The 27,153-nt window shown below is 37.4% G+C and overlaps 2 protein-coding genes across 4 annotated transcripts; one reads left to right on the plus strand and one right to left on the minus strand.

The window, feature by feature from the left end:
• The first annotated feature begins 1,447 nt into the window (after window positions 1-1,447).
• Window positions 1,448-5,971, plus strand: LOC107656401 (leiomodin-2-like). The gene is made up of 3 exons (XM_016444259.1): window positions 1,448-2,077; window positions 3,228-4,643; window positions 5,904-5,971. Exons 1-3 carry the CDS (start codon window positions 1,799-1,801, stop codon window positions 5,919-5,921), a joined length of 1,713 nt encoding a protein of 570 aa, XP_016299745.1. The 5' UTR covers window positions 1,448-1,798; the 3' UTR covers window positions 5,922-5,971.
• A 1,660-nt stretch (window positions 5,972-7,631) lies between these two features.
• waslb (WASP like actin nucleation promoting factor b) lies at window positions 7,632-26,263 on the minus strand. 3 transcript variants are annotated; one of them, XM_016444267.1, is made up of 11 exons: window positions 25,892-26,263; window positions 19,754-19,888; window positions 19,042-19,128; window positions 17,343-17,439; window positions 16,782-16,805; window positions 13,768-13,960; window positions 13,321-13,363; window positions 11,925-12,078; window positions 9,462-9,967; window positions 8,802-8,910; window positions 7,632-8,713 (listed from the first exon to the last, which is right to left on the minus strand). In XM_016444267.1, exons 1-11 carry the CDS (start codon window positions 25,997-25,999, stop codon window positions 8,655-8,657), a joined length of 1,515 nt encoding a protein of 504 aa, XP_016299753.1. In that variant the 5' UTR covers window positions 26,000-26,263; the 3' UTR covers window positions 7,632-8,654. The 3 variants fall into 3 exon arrangements, with proteins under 3 accessions (XP_016299753.1, XP_016299752.1, XP_016299754.1); XM_016444266.1 differs by having other exon boundaries at window positions 7,632-8,719; XM_016444268.1 differs by lacking the exon at window positions 16,782-16,805 and having other exon boundaries at window positions 7,632-8,719.
• Between the last annotated feature and the right edge of the window lie 890 nt (window positions 26,264-27,153).

Raw genomic sequence — 27,153 nt, forward strand, 5'->3', positions numbered from 1 at the left:
TACATCTTGGATGCCCTGGGGGTAAGCAGATAAACATCACATTTTCATTTTTGGGTGAACTATCCCTTTAATGTATAGGAGTTTACAGTACTCATTTATTTGTTTTAAAACAAATGGTTTAAGGCAATCGGTTTCCTCAAACAATTTGAGTTACCGTAATTTTTTGCGTTTTACAGTGTATGTATTTTATTCCAATTTATTTATACGAGTGAAACCAATTGTAACAGTGTTATTTTGTGATAATGTAAATATATTTGTTTATAAACAATATTACCATGATTATATAATTTCCATATGTTAATGCTCACAAAACATATCAAGAGCATGTCCAGGTCACATTTCACCTTAAAACCAAATGAAAAATAAATAAATAGAAAGAAAAAAATTGTTTTATGCATATGCACCTTTTTTCAATTTTGGAGTGAAACTTGACCTGGACATGATCCTGACAGGTTTCCTAAAATTTACTCTAAATAGTCTGCAGTGTGTAAATATACAGTATATGCTACATAAATGTTTACTCTGGAAACATTTTGACCGACATTGTATTTTTATCACAATGCATTACTTTTTAAACCATAACAATTTGACATGCATTTCAAACTTCACCTACACTGATCACGGCCCCAGTCCAAAAACACTGGATTTTGTGGAAGCTGTTGTTGCTAGAGGCACTTGTTATCAGACCAACAACATTCCAGCACTGTCAACGCCAGTCGGCGTCTGCAGAGATGCAGTGGACATTGTGTTCCTGTCATAAACACAGATCCTAGCCTTACGTCGTTGTTTGGATCCTATGGGACAACGAACAGCTTATCTGAGTGTTCACATAAGACCAAATCTGATCATTACACACACAGGCCTGACCTGACAGCATGCAGACTTCAAAATCCATTCATATCCACACCATATTAACCTTTAGTCTCTTTAGATTCACTAAATTTTAGGCAAGCCTGAGGATTTGACAGTATGACGTATGCTTTGATAAATACAATAATAAAGCAAATTTTAATCCTGATGATGACATCAAAAGCGAGACAAAACCAGTAAAAGGCTAAGAGAGAAGAGGATTTATTTAAATCCTCACAATGGTTCATGCCAGGCTGATAACAGTTCTTCGGATAATCTGCCCCTCACTATTAGCCTGTGACGTGTTACTTTAGCTCTATGTGGTATTTTTGGCACACATAAAAAAACTAAAATCACCTAAGAGTATTCTGGGTAGTCAAATTCTAAACATACAAAATAAATTAATGATAACATTTGTCAACAACACTAAATTGTACCAGTAGCAGTGCTACTGGCAGTAGCTAGTTGTGATTTCATTTAATGCACCATTATAACACAAGTAACTACATACAGAGCAATTTAGAATAGATTTTCCTATTTAAGCATTTCAAATTCAAGTACATACCACCTTGCTGGAAATTAACGACTTGCTATTATAAGGACATTACCATTTCTCTAGCCATCTCCTCAGAGTCTATCTGCTTATTTTGGACATGAACAATGCAGTCAGCATTCACTTACAGGCCTCGCTGTGACCATGTTGTGAGTTCACATGCTGATTGACTCCTGCCTCCCAGAAAAGCAACGGCATCATGGGCTGGGGCTTTGTATCAGGTCTCTCTGATCCTGCTCTTAAGACCCTTTCCAGCTGCCCACCACAGCACATGAGCACTCACTCTCGCTTACACCACTCGAAAGATCCCAGACGCCAGATCCCAGAAAGATCTGATGCACCAATACTGAGACAAAGCCAAGACTTTTAAGACTCTGAGAAGACGACCGAGAGGCCATGAGTACATTCGGCTACAGGCGGGAACTGAGTAAGTATGAGGATTTGGATGAAGATGAGCTGTTGGCCTCGCTGACTGCTGAGGAGCTCCAGGAGCTGGAGAAGGAGTTGGCTGATATTGACCCAGACGACAACCTTCCCATTGGACTGCGACAGAGAGATCAGACAGCTAAGAATCCCACTGGAACATTCAGCAGGGAAGCTCTTATGAAATACTGGGAAAACGAGACTCGAAAACTGTTGGAGGAGGAGAGGATCGGATCCACAAGCCCTAGACAGGTGAGTGATCAACAACCTCAAACACTAATTATACTGTCAGAAAAAACGTGCAAACATTTTACTTTTTGGGGTACAACAGCTTGTCAATAGGGTAGTACTCAATAAAGAGACGTTTGTCTCTTATTTACCTATAAAGGGTGCATATTAGTACCTTAGAATAGGAATATGTACCCTTAGGGTAGTAATATATACTCTTATGGTACTACTATAGGGGTAAATAAGGTAGTCCATTTGAGGGTGCTGCCTCAGTGTTAAGCTATGAGTGTGAGATTTAAAGGGTTAGTCCACCCAAAAATGAAAATTCTGTCATTAATTACTCTCATGTTGTTTCAAACCCGTAAGACCTTCGTTCATCTTCAGGAACACAAATTAAGTTATTTTTGATGGAATCTGAGAGCTGTCTGACCCTGCATAGACAGCAACGCAACTGAAATGTTCCCAAGTCCAGAAACGTAGCAAGGAGATCTGTAAAATAATCCATGTGACATCAGAGGTTCATCCGCAATTATACGAAACTACGAAAATACTTTGTGCGCAAAAGAAAAAAAAAAAACGAATGAATTCAACAATTCGTCTCCTCCACATCACCCTGGTGACATTTTGGAGAATATCCGCTGGACGTAAAACAACGTATGCTGTTCTGTGTCAGCTGCGTCACGCCGGATCCGTTTCCTACGTTGTTGTGATTTGATCTGAACGAAAACAGCGTATCCGCGTGGCGCAGCCAAATTTCAGTTGCGTTGCTGTCTATGCAGGGTCAGACAGCTCTCAGATTCCATCAAAAATATCTTAATTTGTGTTCCGAAGATGAACGAAGGTCTTACGGGTTTGAAACGACATGAGGGTGAGTAATTAAATGACAGAATTTTAATTTTTGGGTGAACTAACCCTTTAAACTCAAGAAGAGTATATGCTATATTTGAAGATTTTAATTTGAATTGTTGAACAGTTACGATTGGTTAACTTTCACAAAAAAGACAAATGGTTTACATACCGTCATAATCTGGGTAAAGGAATGACACCATGGGTATTTCGAAAAGCAATGAGCAATCAAAATGACGAACACTTCTCGAAATATGCCACCAGATCTCATAATAAAAGAGGAACAACAGCACCAATATTGTTTTAACAATGACTTTGCTGATTCCAGAAAGATGAAGACAGCAGGGAAGAGGAGGAATGCATGACTGAGAGCGACAATGAAGAATCTGTGGATGAAAAAGACGAGGCTGAAAAACGTGAGAAAGACATACAAAAATATCGGGAAGCTGAACAAGACCAAGAAGAGGAAAGTGAACCAGAGGAGCCGATAACAGAAGAAGAGGATGTGGAAGAAGATGAGGAAGAAGAGGAGGAGGAGGAAGAAAATGAAGAAGAAAATGAAGAGAACAGTCCTAAAATAGCACCGACATTGGATTGTACCACTCACCCACAGCAGTGTTGGTCTTCCAATGGTCAGTCCAATCAGAGACAGGCAGAGCCTGTAATACGATACTCTCCACTGATGAGTGAACCAAAAGTCCAAGTTCAGGAGCCCAGTCGCATGTCAGGAAACCCTACTGTGGTGGACGAGGTTCTGGAAAAGATCCTCACCAATGACCCAGATACCACCGAGGTCAACCTCAACAACATTGATAATATCTCCCAAGACACACTTATCCGATTTGCAGAAGCCTTACGTTCGAACACACACGTACGTTTTTTTAGCCTTGCCAACACACATGCAGATGACCAGGTGGCTTTTGCCATTGCCAAGGTGCTGAGAGAAAACAGCAACATCACAAATCTTAACACTGAGTCCAACTTCATTACAGGGAAGGGTATCCTGGCACTGGTGCAAGCCCTCACCCTAAACAGTACTCTTACGGAAATGCGATTTCACAATCAGAGGCACATTTGTGGAGGTCAAGTGGAAATGGAGATTGTAAAGTTACTAAGGGAGAATACCACGCTGATAAAGTTGGGTTACCAGTTCGACCTTCCTGGCCCTCGTATAAGCATGACGACCATTCTTACCCGCAACCAAGACCTCCAGAGACAGAAGAGAATGCAGGAGCTGCGCCACCAGCAAGGAGGTGCAGCGATGCCAACAAACCCAAGAACAGTCGCCCTTCAGAAGAGCACGACCACCTCTTCTCCTTACAGCTCCCCTCGGAGTTCACCATGGTCATCTCCAAAGTTACCACACATTGATATGGCAAAGAAGAATGCTCCCCCTGCTCCTCCACCATCACCACCTCCTCCTCCACCAGCCCCACCACCACCCCCAACATCCAAAGCCTCCATCCCAGAGAAGAAGGCTCCCTCCAGAATGATCGCAGAAGTCATCAAACAGCAAGAGGGGACTTCTACGAAACAGCAGACGGGTCCCACCAAATCTAAATCCAAAAAGGGAAAAAAAGGGGCTGCAAAACAAACAGAGACTGACAGCATATTAAAGGAACTTAAGAACACTTTGAGACCCATCAATGACAGAGAGTTCTCCAGACCGTCCACACCTCAACGCTGCGCTCATGATGAACTCATGGCCGCAATCAGAGGCAGTAACATCAAACATCTCAGAAGGGTGTGTATCGCAAAGACCAGGGATCTCCAACCTTGCTCTTGGAGCGTTACCGTTCTGCAGACTTCAGTTCCAGCTCTGCTTCAACACACCTGCCTGTAATTATCAAATAACCCTAAACACCTTGATTAGCTGGTTCAGGTGCGCTTGATCGGGGTTGGAGCTGAAATCTGCAGGACAGTAGCTCTTCAGGAGCGCGGTTAGAGAACCCTGGTAAAGACCAACAGAGTCAGTTCCAAAACCTAGTGAGATTGTTTGCCGTCTTCCGCCGCCTTAGTCAGCTTCCTACCTGAACTGGAGCCTCAAATGACATATTTGTAAAACTCCACACAAGCAGCAACCTTGTGAATCATGCAAATGGGGATGTCCAGTCCTGCTCCTGGAGGGCCAACATCATGAAGAGTTTAGCTCCAACCAGCTTAAACACACTTTCCTGGAAGTTTCTAGAGAGTCTGAAGACTTTGATTAGCTCTTTAGGGCTGGAGCCAAACTTTGCAGGACAGTGACCCTCCAGGAACAGGTTGGGACACCCCTGACCTACGCAATCCGCACAAGAGAATCACGACTGATTTCAAGGGTTTGGCATGTTGCTAAGTTCGTGCATATTAGGGAAAATAGTAAATTTTACAATAGACTGAATTTACTTTTAACAATGCTTTTCAGTATTGAGAAAACTATATTTATCAACATTTCTCTCACTTTGTCTTCTATCTTGGATGGATTTTTTTTTCACTGAGCCTGTCGCAACGCATTTTGAAATTGCCTTCTTCACAACAGACTCATGCAATGCTGTCTTAGAATTCGGCAAAAAATGTAGCTTATGCTGTCTAGGTATTGGAACAGAATAATAGATGTGGGGAAATTAATGAAATTATACAGTAAACAAAACTCAACCAGAGTTTCTGTTTATTGTGGCAGTGGAAAATACAGCATTACCCTCATGAGGCATCCTGGCCCCACAAATTCCTCACACTTAATGCTGCTATAAATAGAGATCATTTTGCACGTCTTGATAAGGCAGATGCCTTCTAGTGTTATGGAAAATGGAAAACAGTTTGAGTACACAGGATTTTCATTTAGGTAAACAAAACAAAAACAGAATGCTTGTCTTGATTTTATTTTTGATTGCATATTAATGTACTGTATTATTGATATGCAATCAGTAAGGTCAAATTCAATAATCAAATTCAAAATAGTTGCACAATGAATAAATTTGATTACACTAGAAAAAAATGGGAGATCTGACCTTATAATTCTTTGCAGGTGGAGGTTCCCAAGTAACTTCGGTAACCAGGCTGTAAGACAGAACAGGAAACCCATCTCCAGAGCATCATCTGCAAAAACATCGGTAAATACAGATACTGTGTGCTCTTCTCGGAATCACACCAACCTTCGGAACAATTCTGATTAATGCAGGTGTTTGGTGAGATGGCATTAAATGTTTGAAGATAACGGTACAACAGACAAATTCTGTAAATGTGCACTTGAGCACAACACAGGGGCATGTTTAATTTAAAACAACAGGGTTTTCTGTATTGGGAATGACCTGAATATTTGCACTGTATTAATTTTGTTTTTGTTATTACAATTAGTAATAGTGGTAGTTTCTGCTGTTGTTGTGATTGTACTCTTTTTAAATGAAAAATCGACTTCATCTTGTTAATGATTTTTAACTATTTCATGTCTGTACAAATGTAAATATTTGACTTGATTTAAAATGATTAAATGCCATTAATTCAATAATCAATTGAAATTACCATTAATTCTGCCATACGGTGTAATACTACTACTAACCAAAACAGTTGCAAACGTCAGAAGAATAACCTTCCAAAAGCAAGGCCTAAATGACTTTGCTGGAACGGGAGAGTATTAGTTGTATGAATATCAGTCTCTTAATCAGGACCCTGTATGTTTGTATATTTTGGAAAAGTTCCCTGGGACTAAATCCACTCCGCAGCTGTTCACCGTGAACAGAGAAATGTTTTTAGCAGCAGCGGCAGGAACAGCAGCGAAGTTTGTGTTCAGGCAAAGAGCGTATCTGAAAGGCAAATACTTTTTCACAGAAGGTTATATGAACATTACTCGGCATTGTTAAGGTGTTAATCAACTTCTAACATTTTTTCCATGTATAATAAAGCATGCAGTAGATGTTTAAAGCATGGATGCAACTTCTGATGACATGCGGCCACAAGGACTTTTAAAAAAACTAGAAAAGGAGGAATAAATTAAATACAAATTTAAGAAAATCCAAGGAATAAATTGAATTAATCAAAATTAAGTATCTGCCAATGGGGCTAGAATGAATGACCTTTTCAAATGGAAAACAATTTAAGACATTTTAAGGCCTTAATTTGTGAAAAGGGCTAATTAAAGGGTTAGTTCACCCAAAAATGAAAATTAGCCCATAAATTACTCACCCTCAAGTCATCCTAGGTGTATATGACTTTCTTCTTTCAGACGAATACAGTCGGAGTTATATTAAAAATTGTCTTTGAACTTTCAAGCTGTTTCATGGCACTCAGCGGGTGTTGCATGCTTCAGTCCAAAACAAGTTAAATAAAAAGCGCCCATCCATAAAAATAAAAAAAAAGTGTCTCACACGGCTCCGGGGGGTGAACAAAGGCCTCCTGTAGCGAATCAATGCGTTTTTTTAAAGAAAAATATCCATATTCAAAATGTAATGAAAGTGCCATGAAACAGCTTGAAAGATCAAAGACAATTTTTAATATAACTCCGACTGTATTCGTCTGACAGAAGAAAGTCATATACACCTAGGATGACTTGAGGGTAAGTAATTTATGGGCTAATTTTCATTTTTGGGTGAACTAACCCTTTAAGGCTTGTTAAGAACCGCAGAAACCCTGACTTTGCTCTAATCACTCATTTTATGAATCGCCTACTTGGAAAACTGGATTCCAAGGTTTTAGGCACATTTACTCTATAGTTTCTCAAATAAAATGAAATAAAATAAAACAACCAAATACACAAAGGTTCTGTAAATATTAACATTTATTTGAGTGTACAATTTTAATAATTCTTTTCAACCTCATTTCAAAGGTTTCAAGTCTCAATGCAAAGCGACCCTGGTTAAACGAAGGATGAAAACTGGAAAATATATTTGAATTGCTCAAATAACACTGCTAAAAACAGTGAAACTATATGATCCGACCCACTGCGGACCATCAGGCGAACCAGAGCCTCTCTTTTTGAATTAGTACAGCATCACAGTGCGTTATTAGTAAAACATTGAGAACGTACAAACTGTCCACTTCAGGATTTTTTTTCAATGGCACACATGAACATTAAATTCCAACTTGAACCGTATCTGACCAACAGAAAAAAAAAACAAGTGCCCGTGAAATTTATTGTAATGCCAGTAAAATGCAAACTAGCATATGCAAACAGAAGATTTCTAATAACTGTAGTGCTTCTCACATCTAATTTTAAGGAGAGTCCTGACGTTGTAGCTATAGCACACAATGTGTAAACATCCGCCGTATTGCGCCGTTTCCCCACTTTTTTCTTTTTGATTCGTGCAAATATAGAAACCGACTCAAACTCGGAGCAAATTTACAAATTAGCAATGGGGCTAAATATGGTTTCTAAGAAAACAACAGCGCTAAACTGAAAAAGAAAAGGTAAGAGAAAAGCATGAAAATAGTGTTCTTGCTTTGTCACAGTTTCAATATTAAAGACTCATCTTGTTCCTTAAGAGTCAACTTTCGTTCAAAGAATCACAAAGAAAAAAACAAAAGACCCCAAAACATTCAACTCTACAAATCAAGAAAACTTGATGTAAAATTGCACGTGAATCCAGGAGAGGAAAATAAAACCTTTACAGGAGATGCATGACAAACCTTTACAGATTAAATGAGGTATTGCACAGATTAATACAAAAAAGCATAAAGGCAACAAATTTACAGCAAATCGGTCATCCATTTACATTACAATTTTATAAGATTTAGAATGTCAAGAGCAATGTAGTGTTTTAATTCTTTTGGGCAGCCCTGGTTATCAGTCATCCCACTCATCTTCATCCTCAAAATCTTCTACATCATCATCATCATCATCATCTACAAAACCACGGATTGAATGTTTAGTTTTCGGTCTAACACAATCCTAAGTGAGTCTGATTGTAATTGTCATCAGGTCGGCACATACCTGAAGAGTGGATCGCTTTGCTCCTCTTCTGCATGACCTCCATCAGCGCCCCCACGATCCCAGATGAGGGGGCAGAAGTGGGCGGAGTCAAGTCTGTAGTGTCCGGTACCTGAAAATATCACATGATCAGAATGGTTTTATTCACCTGCATGCCACGCAGTTCTCATGATGGACACAAATCTAAATCAAGTTATTTTCAGTACAGAACTGAAGCTGTGAGAGATGCTGTACTTAGAGATGTTAATATTGCTACAAAAAAAAACATTTAAATTGAATAAGTAATGGAAATACATGTCACTGATTCATCGTCAAAACAGGTACCAGCGGTTTTAAGCTAATATTGAAGCTGAAAATCTCCAGTACCTCTCTTGTCAGTAAACAGAATCGCTAAAATAATGAAATTTTGGAAATGTAAGGAATTCTACAAAGAATATGAACTAATAATTTTAATTTATTTGTATTAATTTTATTTAGCCAACTAGTATGTTTGAGACAGCTAACCTAAATATTTGAAATAGATTTCACTATATTATATAATTTTTCTCAGATAATTTACGTAATATTTCAGTTATTTCTGGTTACTGGAATACACTAGTGTTCAAAAGTTTGGGGTCAGTAGAATTTTTTATAAAAATACATAAATTAAAGCACTCTACTCACGTTTTTAAGATGAATGCCCTGTCGTATTTGGTCTAAGAGTGAGTCACGGCCACCACTGGACACGGGTGGCTTGTTGTTTTGGTCCACTTTCTTCAGCTGTGCTCCTTCTCGTATTTGGTTCAGGAGTGCGGATTTACCCCCCAGCAGCTCCCCAGAATCCCCGTCTGGTAGCAGAGGCGTGGGAGGAGGGGGTCCCGGAGGAGGTGGTGGCGGCGGTGGTGGTGCCCCGACCATTGAAGATGGAGGAGGAGGTGGAGGGGCTGGTGGAGACAGGGAGGCAGGTGGAGGAGGTGGTGGGGGAGCAGTCCCGGGCCCTCTGCTGGGGGGAGGCGGTGGTGGTGCTCCCATACCTGGTCGGAAGGGAGGAGGTGGAGGAGGAGCAGAGGTGGGCACTCTTGACGGCAGAGGTGGCGCTCCTCGGCTTCTGGAGGGAGGTGGGGGAGGAGCGGAGTTGTGGGGAGGTGGAGGAGGTGGCGGTCCTCCTCTGGATGGTGGAGGTGGAGGTGCTGTGGAAAGACAACAGAATGCTGCGTTATGGTAAACATACCTACAAAATGGATTCATGTAAAAATACTGAGTGTAACGGGTCTCAAAACGTCAAGATGAGGATGAAGTTGCTATTAAGAACTGTTGTTTATAGCTGCACAGCAGCTTAGAATCACAGAATTCTGATTCAGAACTCTCAGATTTATTTTAAGATTGACTATTTTGAAGTTTTTTAAATTAAAATGTCAAAGAATATGAGGATAATTTATAATTAATGAATAATTTTATCTTCCGGTTTGGGTCCTTCGAGCTTCAAATAATAAGAGAAAATAAATGAGATTAGAAAACCTTACAAAAACAGGCATTAATACATGGCTACTGAACAGATAAAACATTCATCTGTTGTATTTAAAGCAAAATCAAATATGTGATATTCAAGATTTTCTCATGTTTTTGAAAGCAGCATCTTATGCTCACATTTATTTAATTAAAACAATAAGTATATATTATTTACATTTACATTTACATTTAGTCATTTAGCAGACGCTTTTATCCAAAGCGACTTACAATTGGGTGATACATAAAGCGATTCTTCTTAAGAGGCAAACAGACACAGGAAGTGGTTGTAATACCAAGTTCTTAGACATTGTTCAAATAAGTACAAGCTAGAAAGAGAAGGAATAAATAAAGAGAGAGAGTTTTTTATATTATGATATACTACCAATTTAAATAACTGTATTCTTAATATATTTATGTTTTATATATTATATTTTAAAATGTAATATATTCCTGTGATTTATTCAGTCACATGCTTCTTCAGAAATCATTCTAATATGCTGATTTGCTTCTTAAGAAACATTTTTATTATTATCAGTATTGAAAACAGCTGTGCCGTGTCAAATTTTTGTGGAAACCGTGGTATATGTATTCTCCAAGACTATTTGTTCAATAAAAGAAATAAATAAAAAATCTTTTGTAACATTATAAATGTCTTTACTGTCACTTTTGATCAATGTAATGTGTCCTTGCTCAAAAATATTAAATTAAGAAAAAAAAAAAAAAGCTTAACTCAAAACTTTTGTTTGTTTACTTGTATTACAGTTACTCGTATGTACTTGTTACAGTTATATTATATTTTGGCCATATTGCACACCCAAACAATGTGGTAAATTATTAACATCCGATATGCCTGTCCAAACACTCTCTAATGCAGGCAATCACTGCAAAGTCAAAGCCAACTTAGAAACAGAAGTTCACTCCAGGGTTCTTGAATTCGTCACAGAACAGAGAAAGCAGCTGTAGCAGCTTTCATGCAGGATGCACTATGTTCATTCTGGCTGCTCCTCACAGCTGAACTTATTCCAGCAAACCAGTGCTAATACAAATGCTGACTCTGAAGAATAAGTTGGACTGGGGAACTCTGAGCTGTGAGCAGTGAGTAAAACAGAAGAGATGTTCTTCTAACATCTGACCAGAGCTGGAGTGTTGATCTTGTGCTTGAGACTTCAAAACTGCATTAAAGTGGCTTAAATTATTATTATTATTTTTTTTAATTCAGCCTGTTTCTTGAACAAACAGGGATCAGTCTGGATCTGGGAATTTGGAGGTCTAGTTTTGGAGTGTTTTAAGGTCTTGACTCCAACTCTGGTTCTGACTCGAGGCTACAAATATGATCTCTAAAGATACACACACACAACTTCAGCCCACAGCAGACTTTTAGTAATGAATGCAAGCCTTCTGATTGGGCCACTGCAGTGCCTATTTTCGAGGTACAAAACTAATTGTTTGTTCTTTTTTCCACTGCATACTCATGCAAAATGGGGAAAGTAACCTACCACAACACCTCGGGGGTCCTGAAGGACAAATTATTTGAACATTACTTTATTATAGTACAACATAAGATAAGGTTTGCTTAGATACGTTCTAATATCAGAGTTTTCAAACACCTGATAATTGTACGCAAACTCTTGGACTCACCTTGTCGTCGAAGTTCATTTTTGACAGCCTCTACTCCTCCTCTCTTCTCAATGAATTCGTAGATGTCTTTAGACGTCTCTATGTCTTTGAGCTGGGCCTCAGAAATGCCACACATGTCAAACAGGTTCTTTAGCTCTGGGTCCAGATTATTCAACTGAGAAAAGACAAACAAAAGTCAAGGATCTGAATACAAATCAAATTAAAATTAGAGTTAACTTCTGCTTCTTGTCACAGTATTCCTCATTTTTAAATCACGCTTTTGTAGATCACTTCATTAACTGTGGACATACAGAAGTTTGGGGTCAGTAAGATTTTTTAAATAAATGAATACTTCTATTCAGCAAGGATCCATTAAATTGAAGACATTTATAATGTTATTATATTTCAAATGAATGCTTCTATTCTCCAAAGAATCCTTAAAAAATGTTTACAGAAAAATTTTAAACGGCACATCTGTTTTCAATATTGATAATAAATCAGAAATGTTTCTTGAGCAGCAATTCAGCATATTAGAATGATTTCTGGAGGATCATGTGACACTGAAGACTGGAGATGATCCTGAGTAAATTCAGCTTTGCATAACAGGAATAAATTACATTTGAAAATATATTCAAATAGAAAACAGTTATTTTAAATTGTAATAATATTTCACATTACTGTTTTTGCTGTATTTTTATTAAATAAATGCAGCCAGAAGAGGCTTTTCAAAAACATTTAAACTCTTACTGACCCCAAACGTTTGAACAATAGTGTATTCCAGTAACTAGAAATAACCAAATACTTTTTGTCTTCATTTTGAACAGTATATCTATTTTTGAAATCACTGAAAACCTAATCAATCACTTTTTGTGAAATGTATTGCTCGAAAAATGTTCTTGTGCTAAACAAAAGGTTTGCTCATTTATTATGTAATGCAATGAGATTCAGACATCTTTTAAACATAACATTTAAGATATATCTTAAGACTTTTGGGGGACACATTATTTCAGAATATCCTTAAACCACAGAAACAGATGAATGTACCACATAGGGCTTAATAATTCTTTCCTCTGATAATGAAAAATTGCTCCTGCAGACAGTCTACCAGCGCAATCACACCGTAACCCCCAATAAATCCCCTTTATGTAATCTCTCATTCAGGGGAGTTCAAATTAAAAAGTGGAGCCGCACAGATCTAATACACACTTCCAGCGCAACGCCTGAAATATGATCCTTGGTTTTTGGGAGAATGATTGTTTTGGATTATAAAGATACAGCCCCTCCAATCTCATTGTGTAAGAGATGACTTGCTATTGTGAATCATATCCTGACGTGACCCATGACCCAGAAAATGATGAACACATGTAAACAGATGCGCTTTAACATGCATTAAACATGTAGTGGCAAAAATACTCACATCAAAGCCTGTGTTGGGATCCCAGCCGACATGCCCAACATGCCTGGAAAAACAAAAAGACATTTTAATAAAGAAACATGAACCAAACAGCTTAGAAACTGTAAATGCATTAAGCAAATAAAGATAAAACGGAGATTAAAGTACATCAATAAACGCGTTCATGTTTAAGGAAGTCTCATCCGACTTTAACATGATTCCTGGAATACAACGGCCAGATTATCCACGTCTGGGATACATTACATGAGATTAAAAACAAGTGTCCATCCGATTACACTTTCCAACACAACATACTTAGTGAATGCCCAGGAAAATAACAGGAACTCCGATTTGATAAAGCAGCTTTATTGTTAAGTGCACAAGGAAGTGAATGCAATACCTGGCCAAAACCAACAATGCTAGAAAGGGAGACGTGAAACCTAGTTGGTTTAAACATAAAAGTCAACTCACCGGAAATTGCTCGGGGTGCCGATTTCAGCTTTGGATATTTTCTTCTTCTTGTTCTTGCCTTTGCCTTTGTCTTTCCTGTTGAAGTTGATGTTGTTCATTTGAGTGTTATTTTGATAACGCTGATTGTTGATTTCGGGGTTCTTTATGTCCACTGTTGCCATCAGAAGTGTTGGTCCTAAAGGTCCTGATGGTTCTGAAACAGTCACAATCAAATTAATTTTTAAATTCTGCATTAAGTGATGTGATAAAAATGTGGAAGCCTGTTTCCAACACGGTATTAAAAAATAATAATAAATTAGGCTAATTGCGACTTTTTAGTCTCACAATTCTGAGTTTATATCTCGCAACTATGATTTTTTTTCCCTCTGAATTCTGAGTTTTTGTCTCATAATTCTTGCAATTTTGGGAAGAAATATCTGAATTGAGATAGAAACTCGCATTTGCAAGGAAAAAAAACAAAGAAGTCAGAAGTCTTTTTAGTTTTTTATAGCGTGGCAGAAACAAAAAAGTTCAAATTGCGAATAACTCAGAATTTATAAAAAAAAAAAAAAAGCCAATTGTGAGATGTAAACCCAGAATTCTAAAAGAAATAGTCAGAATTGCGAGACAAACTCACAATTCTGAGAAAAAAAGAACTGTGAAAATAAAAGTCCTAATTCGGAGTTATATCTCAATGCAAATTATGAGAAGTCAAATTGCGAATAACTCAGAATTTATAAAAAAAAAAAAAAGCCAATTGTGAGATGTAAACCCAGAATTCTAAAAGAAATAGTCAGAATTGCGAGACAAACTCACAATTCTGAGAAAAAAAGAACTGTGAAAATAAAAGTCCTAATTCGGAGTTATATCTCAATGCAAATTATGAGAAGAATTTCACAATCACGTTTTTTTTATTGTTTTTTATTCCATGGCAGAAACGGGCTTCTATAATCAAGCACTTTCTATAACACTCACTTTCTTAAATGCACTGAACACAAGAAACTGTTTTAAGACTAAAACCAGCCAATAAAGCACCTCGTCCAATCATGTAAAAGTCTTTAGAGAAACTTCACGAAACATCTCAGGTCACAACCTACCTGCGTTCTCGCGCTCGACACTGTAAGCGGGCGAGAGTAAAAACAACGGGCTACAGCGTCCGCTAATGTCTCCACCCCCTTAACCCACATTCAGGAGGATTTTACCCATCACCACACAGGTGCGCTCGCTGTGCCGCAGGTTAGCCGTGGGGTCTAGAACAGACTGTACAGCTCGTCCTGCGGGAGTACGATGCACTGCAGGGGAGCCAGGCAACCTCCCAAATCTGAAGTCTCATCTAGTATCTCATCAGTCGGCGCTAACAAAAAGGTGGTGCAGAACATCATCTCTGAATGCATGCAGTTGTCCACGACACTGGGTCTGGTCAGGCTGCTCTTGCTTTTCTCTGCCAGCATTTGAAGGCTGCAGCCAGACATAAAGTCCCGCCTCTTTAATCCCGACAAATTATACACCACCGCTGGATTTTACATAACCGTTAAAGCCAGCAATAAACTGCCACAAATCTCCCAGGCTCTTCTAAGCACTGTGTGACGAGGACACGCTACAATTCAACACCAATGAGAAATCCTCCACGCAGCCAGGGGGCTCTAATCACCCGAGATGGATGTCACTACTAGGTGACTGTAAGCGGCTGTAAGTGGTTAAATTCATATAACCATCAGAGAAAATCCTCTCAAATAGAACAGGTCTAATATTTGTCGTGTTGCTCATCCACAGACATCAAACATGTCAGGAGGTCAAGTATACACGAACATGAATTGGTGAAACCTCATGTTACTTCAAAGCTTCAGCATTGCTCGGTCTATAGGATGGAAGTGACTCAGGTGCCAGATTTTCCAGTATAGCTGGATTTTTGCCTCTGGGGTGGATGGTAAAGCGGCGAAATGGACTGTTAACATATGTTAGTTGGGTGAGTAGTTGACGGCCCCTGGGGGCCTTACAGTTAAAAGACCATCACCACTGTGAAGATCAAGTTTTGACTAACAGCAAATAAGGGAGATGGTGTGTATGCATGGAAATTACATTTGCTACTGTGTTTGCTAATATGCATTTAAAACTATGTGGTAAATTGTAGGAAAACTGCTAGCTGAGAGGAGTTTCGTCAAAGCTGACTAAAAGTGATCGAGGATGGATAATTTCGACGAACTTGATGAACCTGTGATATCTTCTAACATTTTCACGGAATCTTGCAAAAGCAGCGCGTTACAATGGTGAGGTAAAAGCTCCGTGTATTGCGTGTAATCACATCCATACAGTTTATGATCACAACAACAACAACAACATTTGTCAGGCATCTACATTGACTTCTGAGGAGATTACAAAGATTAAACGAGTGTTTTTTTTCAACTCTAAAACATGAAATGTGGAGTTATCTGCTTTTGCTATAAAACAAATTTTTAATATGTAAAAAAAAAAAACATTTTCAATTAACTTTAATTTTGTAAATTACCTGTATTTGTTTAAGTTATTATTACTTAATCAAAACAACCCAACTGCAGTTTGATTGATATCACTTGGAATGCACAATAAAAAAAAACGTGATTTCTGAAAAAATTATAAAAATGGAGTTTACGGTTTTTGCAAATGATTGCAAATATAAAAACATTTGCAAATATAAAATGTAGCTATACAGAATGGCAGAATTTTAGTCATTTCAATTTAATTAAATTATTTAATTTAATAGTAATGAGAATTTTGGGCCAAACTGTCAATACAAAACTTTAATGACCTTAAAAGTAGGCTTTTTTTTCCCAGGAAAATATAATTTCCAAATTTTTTTTTCTTTTGATTTCACAAAATGTAACTTGGACATTTATTTTGCAACCTGATTATTCAACATTTGTTCTGTATTAATAAACACATATCTTCAAATCGTGTGGAGAAATAAATACATTTTAACCGATAACCTTTGTCAGTCATGTTTAAAGCTCAGTCTATCAAGAATTAATGTTCATGTAATTCATTAGTAAACAACCTACCATTAGGTGGGTCACGTCTTTTTTCTGCAAGACAAAATTAAGATAACCATTACTACTAAATTCACCACCATGTGATTTTAAAACGTGAGCTTTATTAGTGAAAGAGCAAGAAGGTGAGATTTAAGATCAATCTAGTGTTGTAGGAAAGATCAGAGAAGTTGTTCCGTTTATTATTAGTCGTAAATGTACTGGAAAAGATTCAAATGCACAATCCTCTCCTTGTCCGGGGCAAAAGTTGCTGAGTCAGTCGACACAAAGACAGGAAGTGGTTAAAGAGCAGAGCTAATCAGAAGCAGACCTACACGATCAGACCCAGAGACATCAAAGAGCAAGACGTGGCACAAACAGACTGAGGAAATTGTGTGAGGAGCCTTAGTTAGGAAGAAAACATTGGGAGAGCGGGAAATAGTGTTAAAGAAAGAGTGACAGAAGTAGATAAAGAGGGAACAATTGAATCATGTCAGAAGAAAACCAAATGATGTCTTTCCAGCATGATACATAGAGACACAGTTGTGTCATGAAGTAAAGGACAGATACAGGCTGATATGCTGTTAAATTTACCGGTTTTCCTGCCTCTTCTAATCTGAAGTTCATTGGCAGCAGAGTTGAATCGCCTGGCTTCCTCCTCACTGGCAAAATTGAGACCGATCTGGCACGTCTGAGGACAAACACACATTAAAGATGCTTTATATTAGAGCCCGACCGATATATCGTTTTGCCAATATTATCGGCCGATATGAGCCTGTCGCCGATATAACGGTATCGGCGAATATGCCGCCGATATGAAATTTTTTTTACAGAACATATAATGCAGATAAAATGCTTGAAATGGTGTAATTACTTAGTTTGTCCAGCAGAGCGCGCTCCATTGTTTGCTACTGGCCACCTGGATGAAACGCTTTAAAGCTTAAGTCTATGGAAAACCATTGAAACTTTGAACGGCCATATCTACATAACGGCGCGGCGAATCTGCACCAAATTCGGGGATCCCTTCAGCTCGAGGAACCCTCTCGAACGCGAATCGAGTGTACGTCTCGAGGCCCTCTTTCGAATGAGACCACCCCCGCGTGGACAGCCCCCGGGGTTCGGGAGTTACGGGTGGTTAAATTCGCGGTCCGGCGCCGACCGATCAAGCGATCCTGGGGGGCTACCGACATGTCGAGAGTGGCGTTCGAGAGGGCTGCTCGAGCTGAAGGGATCCCCCGAATTTGGTGGAGATCCGCCGGCACGTTCGCGAGATAGTGACACCAGTCAACACTCTCACTTCACTAAGGAGGTCTCTTGTTCAGGCAGCATTCAAGCGTTGTCTTATTCGACCGTAAGTGCCCAAATAACAGATTAGAGATTAAAATAATAGCAGATTTGTCCCATTTTAAATGAATAGTAAAAACTGAGATAAAAAATTTTACTTAAACCAGAATTTTAATTTTACTATGGTAAAATAAATACTCAAACCACGTGTGTTACAACTAACCTAACCCCCCCCCCCCCTTCCTTCTTGCCCCGCACTCTGTCACCATTATAAGTGTTTGATCACCACATTTGAGTGATCATTGCAAAAAATGTGTTTATGTATATATATTCTGTTTATGTATATACTGTATTCTATATATAGTACCAGTCAAATGTTTGGACACACGAATGGGAAAGTGTCCAAACTTTTGACTGGTACTGTACTATAATATACACAAAGAATATTGGCCGATATATCGGTATCGGCCTTTTTTTTTTATTCCCTAATATCGGTATCGGCCCCAAAAAAAACCATATCGGTCGGGCTCTACTTTATATACACTCCAGACAGACAAGAAGTTATAAATCAAAACAGAGATGATTCAGAAGAGTAAATCAAAACAGAGATGATTCAGAAGAGTTATTCAAACAGGAAAAGCCCCTGCACTGATTAACTTAAATCTTAAATTAACACAAAATAGCATTTGCAACTCATTTAACTTTTTTTAATGCAGCACATTTTAGAGTAAAACAATATTATTATAATGAGAAAATTTTTCACATTTACATTTTAATGAAGGATTACAAAGACAAACTTTTTTTTTTTGAGGATAAAGTGCATGGATGAATCATGCATAATAAGACCAAAGCAAATTAATTCAATTTCATATTTATGTTGATTTTAACTCCAACTTTATCAGTCTGTGTCCATGATGGCACATACCTTACGGTCCGCTGAAGTACAAGCATACAGCATGATTGTTTGAAAAACACAAAGGGCATGTAGATATAAGATCGGAGTACTTACATCTCCAGCAAATGTGATAAAGTATGGCCTGGAGTAGTTTATTGAAAAGTTGTTGTAGAGCTCTTGATCAAACAATTGTTTTCCCTCCTGTCAAAGCAGAAAAAGAAACTCTTTCCTTAATACTAAGAGAAACATGACTTCCATATGTGAAATGTTATATTATTTTATTTATATGAATATAGATTGTATTTATAATATAAATAATATGTTTTAATATTAAAGAAAATATTTGATTAATATATATTACTTAATTTATAAATAAAATAAAACAATAATTAAATACAATTTATTTAAAAAATATACACATGTATAAAAATATGTATATTTATACATGTACGAACATATTTTTAAACAAAATATTTTATATACAAGTTATTCATAAAATAAATCAAATGAATTTATCTATAATCAAATATATTATATATATATTATTTTATCTATTTTATGAACAATTTAAACAATACGTGAATAAAATATAAATGAATAAATAATAAAGTTTAAAATTAAAGAATATATTTTATTTATATATTTACTCATAAAATAATAAATAATATAAATAAAATATACATGAATATAAATGATATATTTTTAAGAAAAGTTCATGTTATTGTGCTAAACAATATGTTTGGCTCCAAATGAAAACAACTAAGCTCAGAAGTGCACAGAGGTATCAAAAAGGCATCTGACCCACATGGAGCGTCTGTTGACTTACTTTCATATCAATCACCCTGATGAAGTAAGATCTCTGAGAGTTGTCTTTCACCAGACAGGCCACCCCACAGCACTTCTTCACCCAGGATGAGTTTCTGTCGGCTCCATAGACCTGCACCACGGTTGAACACAAACTCTGCAGAAACAGAAATGGCAGAATTAATACAAATCTGAAACTGAAATGCCATTCTGCACCTGCTTATGTAGGTCACATTAACCTACTGTGAAAACAGACGCCCAAGTATACATTTCAGAATGATTTTTAATAAAATACTACTTAAAGTCAAGATGAAAAAATTTAAAACATTGGTACTTTTTGTTTTATAAGAGCATGTGCCATAAAGCTCACCACAAGTGGTCAATTTTAAAGAAAGTTTTAATCCTATAAAACTACCACAAACTGTGGCGTTCAACTGCTGCGGACAAACGGTGGTCAGTCTGTAGAGGACATTATCATACCGCAGTGTCATTCACAGAGCAAACACCTCATGACGGATGCGAGCGAGGACCACAGTGCTCACAGAAAACAGCCCGATGCTTTTCATAGTCTCCTCACGAAGCCGCCGGTCCCAACGCCAGTGAACGAAGACGCTCTCTCAGACTAATCAAGAGGAACACATTACGACTGCAGTCGAACCTCTTTGGCGAAAAGCACAGCTTATAATCATAGATCATTTTTTACATTACAAAGAATGAGAGAATTAAATCCAGCATGCCTGTATAATACAAAAAGAACCAAATTCTATGGGAGTTTTGCTATTTCACCTTTTATATGTAAACAATCATAATTGCTAGGGTGAATGAACCAAGTTTCTGGATACTAAATAGATGTTGATATATAAATGTGAGCGGTCATATGTTAATGAGTTCTTGATTGCGATATCAATAGCATTACATAAATCTTGCAATAATTCTGAGAAAAAAAAAAGGTGTGATATGCACTCAGAATTGTGAGAAATAAAAGTCAGAGCTGTGAGATATACAGTCACAAATACTTTTATTTTTAATGTAATAAAGGAAATAAAATAGGAATAAAAATAAAAAAGGTAATTACGACTTTTTGTCTTGAAATTCTGACTATTTGTGAGTTTATATTGTTAGAAACAAAATTCTTAGCATTGCGAAAAAAGTCAGAATTGTCTGATGTTAACTGAGAAAAAAAAAGTGAATTGTGAGAAAAAAAATGCAATTACCTTTTTATTTTTTATGAATTTAAAGGAATAAAAAAAGAAAATAATTGTGACTGTCACATTTCAGACTTTTCTCAGAATTGCGATAACATCTCACTATTCTGTGAAAAAAAAAGTGAGACAAAAAGTTGCAATTACCATTTTAATTTATGGAATAAAAGAGTAATACAAAAATAAAGGTAATTGCGACTTTCACAATTCAGACTTCTCTTCTCAGAATTGCAAGTTTATTTCGCAATTCTGAGTTTATATCTCACAATTTTGAAAAAAAAAAAAAAAAAAAGAGTCAGAATTGTGATATATAAACTCAGAATTCTGAGAAAAATTGTGAGATAAAAAGTTACCTTTTATTTTTTATGGAATAAAAAGAATAAAATAAAAATTGTGAGATAAAAAGTTGCAATTTTGTTTATGGAATAAAAGGAATAAAATAAAAATAAAAAAAATAAATTGTGGCTTTTCTTCTCAGACTTGTAAGAGACACAAACTCAGAACTACAAAATATAAAGTCATAATTGTGAGAAAAGGTTGCAATGATCTTTTTTTTTTTACATTTTTATTCCATGTTGGAAATAAGCTTCCACAAAATGACCTGCTTTTGCAGTTTAGCTTTTATAAAAGGACTGGACAGACATTGAAGAGTGAAAGTCAAAATCCTGCTTTCCACAATATAAACAAGGATACACCCGAGATGAAACCAACGCATGCATCTAATTAAACAGCCGAGTTTACAAATCAAGCGTTTGACCTGAGATGAACCAGCTGCGAGGAATCAGAACAAAAGAGCCAGTGAATATTTCTAGCGAAAAGCCACAAAGGACATTCAAGCTACTCCTAAAAACTGCGTCGTGACAGTGATGTAATCCCAAACTTCCGAGCAGCACTTTTAAGTGAATAGCTGCAATATACATGAAGATGTCATCGCCAAACAGCCACTTTTGGGAATTAACGATCAGCATCCATTCTCAGGACGGGCCAGATGATTTACATAATCAAAGAGGACCAGCAAAGCCACACGGCCCTGCCAGGATCCCGGCCAGGAATGCAGCCACGCAAATGCAGCCAGCTGTTACAGACTCACTCAAAGCTTCCATTAACAAGATAAAAGCGAGAGGAAGGTTTACAGGGACACAGTAGGATCACACACACAGCGAGAGGGGCTTCTGCGCTCTCGTTGGCTGAATGAAGCTGCCACCTATTATCAGTTCATTTCGGTCATTACTCAAAGTCAGAGGCATCCATCCAAACCCGAGTGCATGTGATGTTATCTCACAGTTTATCGCTCATTATTAGCTGCGGCTAGCGGAAATGCCCTCTGGATGAAATCTGGTGACGTAATGCAGCCTATATGCATTCATGCATGCACTCTGATGACATCACACATCAAAGAAAAGAGGCATTATACAATATGAATGTTGCTATTTTTTGAAAGAAATTAATATTTTATTCAGCAAGGATGCATTAAAGTGATCAAAAGTGACAGTAAAGACATTTAAAAATTTACAAAAGATTTATATTTCCAATTAATGCTGCTTTTAAACTTTTCTAAGAATCTTGAAAAAAAATGTATCAGTTTCCACAAAAATATTAAGGAACGTTAATAACATTAATAATAATAAGAGAAAATGTAACTTGAGCAGCAAATTAGCTTATTACAATGATTTCTAAAGGATCATGTGACACTGAAGTCTTAGCTTTGTAGGAATAAATTAACTTTACAATATTAAAACAGAAAAAAATAGTTTAATTTGTAATTCTTTTTTCAAAATATCACTGTTTTTACTGTATTTTTGATCAAATAACTGCAGCCTTGGTGAGCCTAAGAGTTTCAAATACATACATCAAACTGAAAAATAATATATAAAACAAATGAAACTAAGTAATAAGATTTTAATAAATAATTAAATATATTTTTAAATAACATTATATAACTACATAAATACATAAACTCCATAAATCACTACATGATTCCCATACAGAAATTTGTGTTTATACAACAAAAAAAAAAACACTTTTGATGAGTACTACAATAACTTGTAAATAATAAGAATATATAAATTCAATCAATCAATAAATAAATACAATTTTATATAGCCGTCATTATACTTTATGAAGGGGTTAATTATTTTTGCACGAAAAACCCCTAATCTAAAATTACTCAATCTCAATAGCCCAAGGCCAAATAAACAAACAAACAAATAAATGTGTGCTAAAAAAATGAAGTAAACAGTGAAAAACAAATTATAACTAGCACTATAAGTAGACCTCATGGGGAGACTATACAACTCTACAAACATGTCAAATTATTATTTCGTCCATCAGCCACCCCACTCTTATGTATCAGCACTGCACATCTAAAAACTCACACTGCAAGGATAATATTGAGGGTCAAAGCTGAAGAATCTATGCCAGGGGTGTCCTGCAGAGTTTAGCTCCAACTTGCCTCAACACACCTGCCTGGATGTTTCTAGTATGCCTAGTAAGACCTTGATTAGCTGCTTCAGGTGTGTTTAATTAGGGTTGGAGCTGAACTCTGCAGGACCGAGTTTGGAGACCCCTGATCTATGCTATGCATTACACACTCAAACGAAGAAAAGGCTTTAGAGATTTGTAGCCATCCTCACAGTTCAAACAACCAAAAATGACAGAAACTCGGCCAGCAGGAACTACCTGAGAGGACTGGTTCTCCAACCCCCCACATTCACATGCAGGAGGAGAACCACATACTGCCAGCAGCAGCAAAAAAAATCACAGAGGCCCACCGGACCACATCCTCGCGGTGGGCTGATCGAGCAGCCCTGGTCTAAAACGAACGCTGCTTCCAGTCGGTGTGTGAACTCCATGCAGCAAAAGCTCCCTAACTAGCAAAACCGCTGGCAGAAGACTAACAAGAAAAGGACAGGTTTGAACAGGACTCATAGTTCTGTGATTCACAGCAACTGAACTGAATCCTCAGAGGGATGTGGACAACACCCACTTCAATCATGCCACAACACGCCGTTAAAAGTCTTTCAAAATAAATGTCAAAATGTGACTAAGCCTGTAGGATGCATTGATATTGCAAGCGTATGATAAGCAGCGTCACCATCCAACGCCGCCAGGAATGTTAAGCATTCAAGGACTCATGTCATGCGAGAGAAACTATGAATTTTGGGCGACAAGTCCAGCGACTCAGACCTGGTTCCCATTTTGCAGAGAGGAACAAGGCTCTTTGGAAACCCGTGTGCCCTCATGTGAAAAGGGAAGCTTAGTTTTTGCTATCTGAAGAACACAACATTCATGTAGGAACAGAACAGGTAACATAGTGGAATGAGGAAACAGACAGAACTACAAACGAACAGGTGCGCAAGAGCAGCACGTGACATTGGACTACCTGGACTAAACATTACCCAAATAAAACCCCGGTCTAATTTGGGTATCGGCATGTTACGCAACAACAGCCCGAGGGAAATCTGATTACATTGATGATTAAACAAAACAATGAGGGATCGTGTCTGCAGTGCACTATTAAACTTGAGATCAAAAGGTTACGATCACCTATCGCTACAAAATAATAAGGTGCAACTTATGTTTAATAAGGGTCAAAATGAAAAGCGGTTTACGATCAAAAAAAAAAAAAGTTTAATACAGCTTTAATTTTTTTTATACATTAGAATGTGTTTATTTTTATTTTATTTGCTATATCCTTCAAACCACTGGTTTTTACCCATATGTCAGTTTTTAATAATTTAAAAAATTATAATATTTATTAAGTTAAAATTTTTACTTTTATATATTTTAATAAGTACCTTTAATGTTTTCCCCATTTATTAATACTTTTTTTATTTTCATTTTTACATAAATGTTTTAAGCTGAATGACAATGGAACATTATTTCACACATTTTTACATTTTATTTTCACAAAAGCTATTTGAAACATTAAAGTAGGCACTTTACTTGCATTTAATATGCTATCCGTGCATATAAAATCACTTTTATTTGAAGCAGACACCAAAATGGGACGTCTCATCTTTGACCCATAAACACAGAAATCATCAGGACTGATTAATTTGCCAACTCGATAGTTATTTTGAGATTGTCTGTCAATAAATGTGACCAAGATGGTCATTGTGCCAAAATGTACTAATATTATACAGTAAATGTGTAAAATTAGAGAAATGTGCATAAAATTGCACAATATCAGCCAAACATCCAATGTCTTTTCCATTTGCTCCTCCCAATCTTGAATATTTGGTTAAACATTCTTGATAGTTTAACCAGACACACCAATGAGTTTCCTCAAATTAATCTTAGTTATGAAAGCCTAGTTTATTATCACTGCACACTTAGCGTAGACTTGGAAATGTAAAGGTGAAGGTCTAGTATTTGAAACCAGGACTATTTGATGTGAGTCCGAAACAGTCGGAGGAGGAGGAGGAGGAGGAGGAGGAAGAGTTTTATGAGGTGCTGTCAGGTGACGGGATTCATCTGTCATAAAATCAAGCTGAGAGAGTTACATAAACGCATGTGCCTGCCAATATGATTAAACCTCCTAATCAAGTGATGAGCTTTCATTAAATTAGATGAACTACTGAGGCAAAATAAGGCGCGCTGTAGGCTACTTAACGTTTCCAGAGTTATATAAAGATGTCATGAAACGCCGACTCGTATATATAATACGGGTGGATATATAAAGTCATTATATTTTAGTAAGGACTCATCATATTTGCTTCAAAAAGTCTGAAAACCCCTCTCTCTCACACACAAGTTTACCTGAAACTTGAAAAGCGTCCACTGCAGCAAAAACACTGTCAGACAGATGCGTATGTTTAACAACTGGATACAGTGTATCTCTGTATTCTGTTAATGGATTATCCAAGCGTTACAATCCAGTGAAATCATTGGTAACATCACACAGCGTGACCGAACACTACCTGGCAAAGAAATCAGGCAAATGCTTGAGAACTTACGGTGCATTTCCTGCCCAGATGGTTGGAAAGCACTTCGTTTTCTTGCGGGGTGAGAAGAATGGAGCCAACATTGATCCCAGGCCTCCTGTGTGAAGGTGGACCGCTCATTTTTAACAATCCGATGGTGTGAACTTGTGATCAGGAAGTGTTAAACAGAAAATACGTGTTCATTGATCTCTGATCACCGCCGCTTGGATCCGAAGGCTCTCATAATCAGACCTGTTGTGTTTCGGCCGGTGGTGTGTTGAGAGAGGTCTTGTGTCTCAGAAATACACACAAGGTTATCCAACGTCGTCTTAAAACTCTAAACTTTCATCTGAACTCCTGTGCACCTCGATCCAACATGGCAGTGCCACCGTTGCGCATGACAGTGAGACGCGGAGAATTTACAAATCCCACTACGGCGAAAGCGTAGCTTATGAATATTAAAGACGCGCCGTGGCGTTCGATGAGTAGCCGTATCTAATTGGAGGAGGGGCGGGCTTTGGGGCTGAGCGCTGGTCAGCTGGCGAATCCGAGAGATGTGGGGCGTGGCTTATGAATATTTAATGACTTGCGTGACTAGACGCTCTGGGAAGGTTACCAAGCAACGTTAACATGAGCTAATGAGCTAAGCCTTCGCTATAGTAGGATACAGGTCGTGTTTAGTCTACTTATAACGTTAAAGAGTCACTTAAAATGATTTTAAAATAAATATTAGTTGGTTATTAGACAGCTGCAGCCTTATAAATCGCAGTCAAACGCAGTTTCACAAAGGAATGCAGTGTGGGCGGAGTCATGACGTGAAATCAAGTGGGAGATTTTTTTTAAAGGGGTCATATGATGCGGTTTCAAGTTTTCCTTTCTTTTTGGAGTGTTACAAGCTGTTCGTGAATAGATACGATCCCTAAAGTTGCAAAGACTAAAGTCTCAAACCCAAAGAGATATAAACACATTTCATTACACCAAATACACAAAATAGTGTTCTTTTTAGGAACGTCATATGACCCCTTTAATTGTAAGTAATTTTACAAATATTTTTAGCACTACAATAATAAGGTTCGAAGCAGGCTTTCCTATACAAACAACAACAGTGCAAAAGAAAAGGAAGAAAAAATAAAAGAAGAGGAAATAGTCCTCAACAATAAAGCCAAGCTTAATCAGAGCAGGGATGTGACTTACAGGGCCGCTCTGCACAAAAAGTCCAAGCCAACAATCAAAATAACAATTGCTCCTAATTAAAAAATAGCCACTTGAACTTCTTTTGCCCCTTGGACTCTTTA

The sequence above is a fragment of the Sinocyclocheilus anshuiensis genome, unplaced genomic scaffold, assembly GCF_001515605.1.
Source record: "Sinocyclocheilus anshuiensis isolate Anshui unplaced genomic scaffold, SAMN03320099.WGS_v1.1 scaffold183, whole genome shotgun sequence".
Taxonomy (NCBI): domain Eukaryota; kingdom Metazoa; phylum Chordata; class Actinopteri; order Cypriniformes; family Cyprinidae; genus Sinocyclocheilus; species Sinocyclocheilus anshuiensis.